This window comes from Mus caroli, chromosome X (genome assembly GCF_900094665.2).
Source record: "Mus caroli chromosome X, CAROLI_EIJ_v1.1, whole genome shotgun sequence".
In the NCBI taxonomy this organism is placed as follows: Eukaryota; Metazoa; Chordata; class Mammalia; order Rodentia; family Muridae; genus Mus; species Mus caroli.
Genome location: NC_034589.1, coordinates 65,126,671 through 65,136,238, shown reverse-complemented (window position 1 = coordinate 65,136,238; position 9,568 = coordinate 65,126,671). Strand labels below are relative to the sequence as shown.

At 41.2% G+C, this 9,568-nt stretch overlaps 1 protein-coding gene across 2 annotated transcripts in view; it reads left to right on the top strand.

Moving 5' to 3' along the window:
• The first annotated feature begins 861 nt into the window (after positions 1 to 861).
• The window catches only part of Tmem185a (transmembrane protein 185A), a 17,889-nt gene continuing 9,182 nt past the window's right edge, over positions 862 to 9,568 (top strand). For both annotated transcript variants that reach the window (XM_021153201.2, XM_021153200.2), the window contains exons 1-2: positions 862 to 1,042; positions 8,047 to 8,223. In XM_021153201.2, coding sequence (XP_021008860.1) covers positions 1,005 to 1,042; positions 8,047 to 8,223 — 215 coding nt within the window. In that variant the 5' untranslated portion in view covers positions 862 to 1,004. The remainder of the gene's footprint in view (positions 1,043 to 8,046; positions 8,224 to 9,568) is intronic.

Genomic DNA, 9,568 nt, shown 5'->3' with positions numbered 1-9,568 from the left:
TTGGCACTTAAAAAAGAACAACTAACAACATTCTTTGTGCATTGAACATACAATGCTATGCGTTGTGCATGATCTCTCTGAACGTTCTTAACCAGATAGAAAAGTATATATTTTTTTAAAAAAATTCTTTTATAGAGGAGAAAATCTGAGCCTTAAAGATATTAACTTGTCCAATAAGACAAACCTGGCAATTCTAAATAGTATGTCTGAGAGTGGAAAAAGCCAGATCTGAAGCGACCACCAAGTCTAGGCAGGAGTCAAGGAGACTCTGAACTAGATTGGGATGCTTAAGGATGAGTTTCATCTCTCCAGATTAGGCATTCTGACGAATAGACCTGCTGTTAAGGACAGTGGGAACCCAAGATGAGAAGATGGCTGAGAGAGTAGATGACTGGTGCAGGGTAATGTGAGGTTTGGATGGTCAGGAAATCTGTGTAGCTTGGGGCACGGGAAGGAAATTGATATGCAGGCTGGATTTACTGGCAACTCTGGTAGGTATAGGTCAAGATTCAGTCAATTTGGGGGGAAACCTCCAAATTCTGGTATGGGTCTGGGTGATAGGTGGCCAAGGTGACAGGTGTCTGTGATGATCTCACTGAGGTACTCCCGTTTGGCATTCTCCCTCCTTATGACATCCACCCAGTCAGTATTCCCCTCCCCTGAAGTTCCCCTCTTCTTTTTGTAGAGATTCTGTCCCACGGGCAGGCAGGCCGTTACCCCGGAGCAAAAAGATCCACTACCAATGTAACCTCCTGCTTCTGACGAGCTGGGGCGGGGGTGGTGGTGGTGGTGGTGGGGAAAGCAGGGAGCGGGGCTCAGAGCGCATGCGCATCCTAGCTACGGAAGCCGGAAGGAGTGTAGGAGACAGTTGGTTGCTCTGGTTTCTCCTGGCGGCGGCGTTAGCGACGAAGCTGCCTTTGGCAGCATGAACCCGCTGTGAGGCGCAGGCTTCGCGGCGCGGGGGGCGGGGGGAAGAGGAGGACGCCTCAGCGAAGTTCTCCGCCATGAACCTGAGGGGCCTCTTTCAGGACTTCAACCCGAGGTGAGGCGGTTATCCCGGCGACGCCAGGCTGGGGCTTGGGTTCGGGTAGCGGCTGGGAGCGGCGCGGCGGCCAAGGCACTGCAGTCTGAGCACCCAGGCACCAGCCTGAGGCTCCTTATGGCTGCCAGCTGCTCTCGGGAAAGCTGTGTTGGCCTCAGAGTCGGTCCATCCGCTTCTTCCGCCGCAACTGGTACCAACCCGCCGTGGCCCAAGTTGTCGAGGTTGGAGAAGTGTCCTCCCGCAGGGAAGCCCATTGATCTCCACTCGTCCTTTTTCATTGGTATCTCAACTTCTCTGTCTCTATTTCTTTTTTCTTATTTTTCTTCTCATCGCTCTGCCTGCCCCCATTTTCTATGCCAGGGCCATCTCACTTGACCCTGACACCCCCAGCCACCTTCGCACACGTTTCCTCTAGTTTCAGCATTTGGGGTTTTCCTTGGATTTATGCCTGTCCGCCGTTTTCGCTTATTTGTCAAACTGATGTCTGAGATACTGAATTTTTAGAGTCGTTGCCAGGGTATGGTAAATCTTACATAATGCCTTTGGGGGTGAACCTGATCGCCTCCAACGCATTTTCTTAGCCTTCTCTATTTAAGTTTATTCGCAGGAAGTAGATATTGCCCTGCTTATTTTCCAGACTTGAAATGCCTAGTGGACAGTGTGGAGAAAACACTGGCTAAAGTATATAAATCTCTGTCCTTGCACTTGTCAAACTGTTGTAAAAGTGTTCCCTCTGCGGCCTGTGAGCTCCCAAAGCAGAAACCACTTCCTGGTTGTTCCCTTGCTCATCACCTCCCACCCATCTGTCATATAGTAGACACTTATAAAACGACTTTGGAACTAAACTGAGTCAAGATCGAGGTTGGGCAATCAAGTGATTCTTTGCTTTGCTTTAGTAAGCTGAGAGAGGAGTTCATTCCACTGATATTTTTCAAGTCCATTACTATTTAAAAGGAATATCTGCTCATTTTATATCTAAGTGGTAAGACACGCACTCAAGTAAGCTAGCCTTCCTCCGTATGTGAGGTCCTAGGCTAGGCGCTTGCGATGCTTGGCACTCCTAGCCTGGAAGCAATGGGAATATGAACAGATAAGTAGCTGTATTGTGCACTCCTGAGGATGCCACTTTCTTGGCTGTTTGTTGGAGACAAAGGAACTGGGGAGAGAAGAGGGGACTATTTGGAGTGCAGTCTCTTTAAGAATGGTAAAATTTTAAAATTTAAAGCCTCCTCTGGCCTGGGTGCTCTTACTGTCTTTGTGTTTATAGTCTGGCCTTGATCCGTGGTCATCATCAATGGCATTGAACCTTCTTTACAGAGAGTTCATTTAGAGGAAATACCATAGAACTAACCATAGCTTTTCTTCTACTGCTCCTAGGATTGGGGTTTGTCTGTAGGACAACTGTGTTGGTACTGAAGCTGGACAGGTCTTGTGTATTTTCATTGTTTGGAGAGAGTGATAAGAAACAGAAATAGAGGCTGAATTTTTTGTATCATTGGGTAACTCACTTATCTGTTTCATCTGTAGGATGAGTATAATTGCTCACAAGGCTATTGAACCTGAATTAATGGCTGATTGCACAATGTGTTACAAATAGAAATTGTTTATTATGGGACAGATAGTCCAGAAGCTGCAAGGTGATCTCCCAGTTATCTAAGAGTTGTGAAAGCAAACTAGTGGTCCTCTGATAACACCCTTAGCCAGTTTTTCCTTTACTTCTTTTCCCTTCCAAATACTAAAGTCTAAAATTTATAATGAGATACTTCAAAGAGATTTATGATCATCAACACATTTATTTGTGTTTAAATTCTAAGTGGAATAAAATGCATCTTTCCCTGAAAAAATTAGAAGTCTTTTGTACCCCACCATTGTCCTGGTTCAATGTCATTAGTGGGAAGGAAGAGTGTTACCTTCTAGATGTTCCAGGGATACAATGGCCAGGTGATATTAAGAAGTAGATTTTTCTTAGCTGGTGATGTTTCATGAACTGTGGATGATCTAGTTTTTAACACTGTATCTTAATCTTGCACAATGCTGACGAAAGCCTTTTAGACATCTGGAGAGCAAACTGGGGGGTGGGGTGGGGTGGTGTTGACAGGAAAGCACCCTGTTGCTAAGACCTCAGATCTGTGCTTTTGTCTAATTATCTGCTTCTAATTCTGAACCAGTTCACACATGGCCCTCTTACTTCAGGACTTCATCATGCTCTGCTCATTTAATAGGACAGTTCCTTCTCTCCTTGATTCAGTTCCCATTTATCATTGAAATGTCTGTTCATTTGGTAGTTGCTGAAGTAAGTTGTTCTGGCTTCCTCAACCTGGTCCATTACTCCCTGCATGTACAATCTCTGTAGAATATCATAGTCTTCCTTTAGAGGCCTTATCTGTGCTCTTGCATTTGTCTCTGTTTATTTGATTGATATTTCTCTCTCCTACTGAAATTCAAACCATGTGAGGCTAAACCCATAGCTTTTATTGACATAATTTATATCCATGAGATAATGGCTGGCACAGTATTAGTGAAGTGAATGATAGCTCAGCCTAGCCTGTAAGAACAGCCTAGAGCTCCTTCTTGTCAATGACTGCTTTCTTGCTGGTGTATGAACTATTTATTTTCCCTCTCTCTTCCTGTGCCCCTTCAGAGTGTAACTGTTGTATTGACAAGCTGGGAAAGACCTTAAGAGTACGCACAGGGCAATGTGCTTTCTTGACTCTGGGGACCATTACAGCAACAGCCATTGGTATTGTCTGCTGGCTCCCACACCTTGCACTGTGACTCCAGGCTTCCTCTCATACCTTGCAAATCTTAGTCACTGAGAATTCACTGCAGTTTGTCAGTTTTCTAGAAATAGTAGTGACACATAATGATTGAAAAGTGTTTAGCACCCAGCTGCGAAGGGCTCATAGCTGACCCTATACCACAGATCTGGTTGATCATGAACTTCTTTTCAGAATTGCCTTTTAGTTACAAAGTTAAACTTGTTAAAACATACTGTGTCTACTAAGAATCCTTCTTGACTGCCTGAAGCCTCTAATAGCTTTATTGACTAAACAGACTATTAGAAGAATTGACTAGCCGGGCGTGGTGGCGCACGCCTTTAATCCCAGCACTTGGGAGGCAGAGGCAGGCGGATTTCTGAGTTCGAGGCCAGCCTGGTCTACAAAGTGAGTTCCAGGACAGCCAAGGCTACACAGAGAAACCCTGTCTCGAAAAACCAAAAAAAAAAAAAAGAATTGACTAAACAGAATTGGAAAACTGATTCCAGAATGTCCCTAGGAGGTGGAGATCTCCTCCACCTTTAATACATGGCTTTAATAGGCAACCTGACTATATCACAAGGCCTTGGATAAAGTTGTTATTTGTTAGGGAAGGCCCTTCAGCCGTGGTAGCCATACTGCATTGGAAGGCTGTGAGAACTTGTTTAGGCTACCAGCTCATTTACAGTGCACTCCTGATGGGAGGGTGGTCCATCTCTTGGGTATTCTAGACTGGAACAATGAGTAAGAAATGCCTTACTGGGATTGTGTATGTGGACATGTAATACTAATGAAGTAAATTTTGTTTACAGAGTTCCTATATGCTCCCATCATCTTAAGCCATTCTTTAGTCCTTTTAAGCTGTTTTTTATTTTAATTTTTTGGGGAAATACTAATCTGATTGCTGGTAACCATTCACTAAAGGCCTCTGCAGGCACCAGGTACATATGTGGTATATAGACATACATACAGGCAAAATACCCATTTGTATAAAATAAAGTAAAAAGTCCTGAAAATAATTATTTAAAAAGAAGGATTGGTATGTACTGCAGAAAATGTGTGTAGTGTTTTAAATATAAATGATGTTGAGCTTCGGGTATAGTTCAGTGCTATGGAACTTGTACAGGGCATTAGGTTTGAGTCTCCAGCAGAGTAAAAATGACATCGTGTTGATTACTCCAAGGACTCCTTAAAGATTGTATTTTTAAAAGCAGGCCACTGATCTGTCAGTATGAGTGTAGTGTCAGTATTGATAATGAATTACTGTGTGATTGATTGTACATCTGTTGTTGGGAAATATAGAGCTACTGGTTGTCAGAATATTGTCTTGACTTTTACTGATTAATTGTTGTTAATGGCTATGGCTTATTTGCATTCACCATGTGTCAACCCTCACTTGGCAGTTTGGTTTTCAGTATCCTATCTCTTAACAATAGCCCTACAAATCAGATTGCAGCCACATTTTATTTTATTTTCTAATTTTAATACATTTTAATTTATTGATTGTGGGGGTACATATGACACACTGTGCTTATGGAGGTCAGAAAACAGCTTTCAGGAGTCAGTTCTCTTCTTCCTGCATGTGGGTCCTCAAGTTATCCATTAGGTCAGTGGCAAGCACCTCTACCTACTGACCCATCTCTGTGGCCTCAGTTTCATTTTAGAAAGTCTTGGAGTTCTCTAAAGTCATTCAGGCAGTTATGGACCACTTCAGGATTCTAATCCAGGTCAGGTTCCTTCTGAAGTTTTTTCCTTCATTCTTCATGCCCCTTCCTCCTGTGACAGAGTAAATCCAGTATACTGAGGAGCCATTCTAGCTCGTGTTTGGTCACATTGACATCAGATAGTCATTTGGGAAGAGGGAATTACAAGTGAGAAAATGCCCCTCAGCAGATTGGCTATGGGCAAGCTGGTGGAGCAGTTTCTTGATAAACAATCCATGTAACAGGGCTCAGCCCATTATGTGCTACTTTCTGCCCTGCCCTGGCTATGACTTTCTATGATTGTTTTGCTTAGTGATGGTTCATAAGTGTACATGGTGAGTAAATTTTCAGATAAAAGTACTGAATTCTAGGTGTAGGTGCTGTAGAACTGATACTATATGATCCAGTAGTGAGAAAAGTGATCACCAAATGTCTCTTTTTAATAATCCTACAGAAATAATTGATAGAACACGTATTTCCATCATGTTTCCACATACCATTATCTTAATGAATCAGTATAAGAAATCAGATGAGATAAATGCTGTAAGGATGGTTGAGTGTCCATCTTCTTTACAATGATTTGTTTCCCCTGCAGTTTGTGCATTTGTATATATTTATTAGTCAGATGCTCTTAAACATTCTTATCTTAATAAAACAAGTTAAAAAATTTTTTTAAAGATTTATTTATTTATTATATGTAAGTACACTGTAGCTGTCCTCAGACACTCCAGAAGAGGGCGCCAGATCTCGTTACGGATGGTTGTTAGCCACCATGTGGTTGCTGGGATTTGAACTCTGGACCTTCGGAAGAGCAGTCGGGTGCTCTTACCCACTGAGCCATCTCACCAGCCCCCAAGTTAAAATTTTTACTAAAACATTTTTCTGTATGGTAATAAAGTGTTATTTAGCCTAAGAGGTGCAGTCCTTTTAACAATTTGTGAAAATATCCATAGTTTGTCAGCTGGAGCCAGTCTCTAAAGTCATAAACACCTAAAGTATGGTATATGTGTAGGGGGCTAGCTTACTTGCATTCATATAGACCTATATCTATACTCTAGGCAATAGATTTTATTGGAGAAACCCAATGGCTCTAAAAAGAGCCCAGCTGTATTCATGTAATTTAGAACTTTTATATAATTTATATATAGTTTTTAAACATAATTTAGAACAGTTTAGAACTTTTATAGTTAGAGTCTTCTCTTTGGTGAGTATATATATATATATATATATATATATTTCAGAAAGGACAGTAGCTTTTATGGGCTGGCCCATGGCACATTGCCCAGTGGTAATGCACTTATGCTGTGAAGTCAGATGTGGATGATATAACTCCATTTTAAAGATACATCTATGGTTTGAATATAGAATCAAAATTTTGTGTCTTGGAAACGTAATTCTCACATTAGTATTTTTAGAAAAATTACTATTTTAATTTTGTATGAGTCTCTTGCCTTCATGTATGTCTGTGTACCACTTGGCATTCAATACACACAGATGAAAGAAGAGGGCATAGGAGAACTGGAGTCATAGAAGGCTGTCAGTTGCCATGTGAGTTCTGGGAACTTAACCTGAGGCCTCTGCAAGAACAAAAGGTATTCTCACTAGTGAGGCATCTTTCCAGTCCTTTAAATTAAAATCCTAATGGCAGTAGAGGCAACTTGAGAGATTATTAGGATGCCATATACTTGTATTTTAAAATGTCAGCTTCAGAAACAGAAAAAAAAAACCCACAGTGATTTCATATATCTTAACATCTGGGTACAAAATTATTTAATACTCCATGTGATGAATTGGGAAGAATAGCCAGTCTACAGTAGATTGGCAAAGCAGTGGTCAAGTGGAGGAAAAAGCACTGCTGTGCCCAATTTTCATGGGATTAGAATAATTTAGGAGAACTAACAGATGAGACTGATTATTTGTTTTAGGGTCTTTTGGTTCTCCAATTGCCTCTGGAACCAGTTCCATGGTCACCACTTCTCTTTTTCCTACTGCCTCAGGCAGATCCCATACTTTCTTTTCCTAGCTCCCATCTCACTTTGTCCATACTACCATTTATACAAATGTTATACCACATTATAACTGTGGCTTTCTGTGTAGACTTCTATCAGAAAATCCTTGGAAGCAGGAGACTTAATTACTCACTTTTGTTTTCTCAACCCCAATACAGTATATGTTCTACATGGAACTTTTAAATAAATTGTTATGGAATTAGTGACTGTAAAATGTATTTTTACCTTATCTTATGTGAGTATTTTGCCAGCATGTGTGTCTGTGCATCTGTTCTGTACAGGATCCCTGCAATCCAGAAGAAGAGGTTGTACCGTCTCAAACTGAAGCTGTAGTCAATCATTAACTGCCTTTTAGGTCCTGAAAACTGCACCCATGTCCTCTGGAAAAGCAGCTAGTGATCTTAACTGTTATCTCATCTCTCCAGCCTAGAATTAATGACAAGTTTATGAACTAAAATGTTTCTGTTATTCTCCTCATTTCACTATCAGATATTTGTTTAAAATGAACTCTTTTTCACATTTTGCTTTCCTTCTAGTAAATTCCTCATCTATGCCTGTCTGCTGCTGTTCTCTGTGCTACTGGCCCTTCGTTTGGATGGCATCATTCAATGGAGCTACTGGGCTGTCTTTGCTCCAATATGGTTGTGGAAGTTAATGGTCATTGTTGGCGCATCAGTTGGAACTGGAGTTTGGGCACGAAATCCTCAGTATCGGTAATGCTGCTTTATAAAACCCACTGGTCTATATCTTAAGAGAACAAAATCTTGATGGTTCTCACTAGAGATCACATAAAGTCAATTTCTTTCTATTTGAAGTTTTATGAGAACTGCAGTCCAACAAATATTCCCCATCAGGAATATTTTGTCTGTTTTGAAAACAGACACTTGGTATGTATTTTCTTACAGAACAGTGTTAATTTGGATGGTTTAATGCCTAGAAAGCCTACAGGCGTAACACCAGACACCCACATATAGAAATGTTTTGCCATAACAGACTAAAAAGCACAGAAACATTCTGTATCTCTAGTTCTCTGGCCATGTCTACCAGGCATCTGACTTGTGTAGTTTACATTTAGAATTAGGCTTTCCTTTCTCCTGCTCCTCTATTCCTGTTAGTTATGCCAGGGAGTGAACTTGGGCCAAAGGCTATGAGTCCCTCAGGAACTGGGGAGTGAGGTGAACTAAGAACCAGATGTTAAAAACCAAGGTAGAGCTTTGGGAGTCATGGAAGCTGTGACAGTCTAGTGTGGCTGGATTCTGTGGGAGTTGCATCATTTCCTTTCTCAAAGATAATTAATGTACGAGAGAAAAGGAGTGGGAAGAGTGAGAGCCATTAGAAATCTACAGCAGGAAGATGAGTGCAGGTATTCCTAATAAGACAGTGAGATATAAACAGCTGTTCATGTGAAAGAATATAAAAGATGGGGCTACTTCAGCTTTAAAAATTCTTGATTTAACAACTTTTAAAAGATGCTATAGTTTATAGACTGTATAAAGTGCATATCTCATAGGCATGTAGGACTTTCAAAGAGCTCCACACAACAAATACTAGCAAATGAAGGACATTAATGTGTGAATATGTCTTTTCTTTTTCCCCCTGAGATTATAATATGCCAGGCAGTAGTGGCATACACATTTAAACCCAACACTTCGGAGGCAGAAGCAGATAAATCTCTGAGTTCAAAGCCAACCTGGATTATAGAGCCAGTTCTAGGATGGCCAGGGCTACACAGTGAAACTCTGTCTCTAAACACAGAGAGAGGGTGGGAATGAATAAATGAATAAATATAATATTTGAAGATTTATTTTTATTATTATTCATATGAATGTATATCTTATGTATGAGGATACCCATGGAGGCAAGAAAAGGGTGATGAATCCCTGGGGCTGAGTTATAGGTGGCTGTGAGCCACCCTAATGTAGGTGTTGAGCACTAAATTCAAGTTTTCTAGAAGAATAGCAAGCAGTCTTAACCACTGCACCATCTCTCCAGCTCTTATCTGTGGTTTTATATCTCTTGTATATCTCTCTCTTTTTCCTCCCCCTCCTCCTCCCCCTC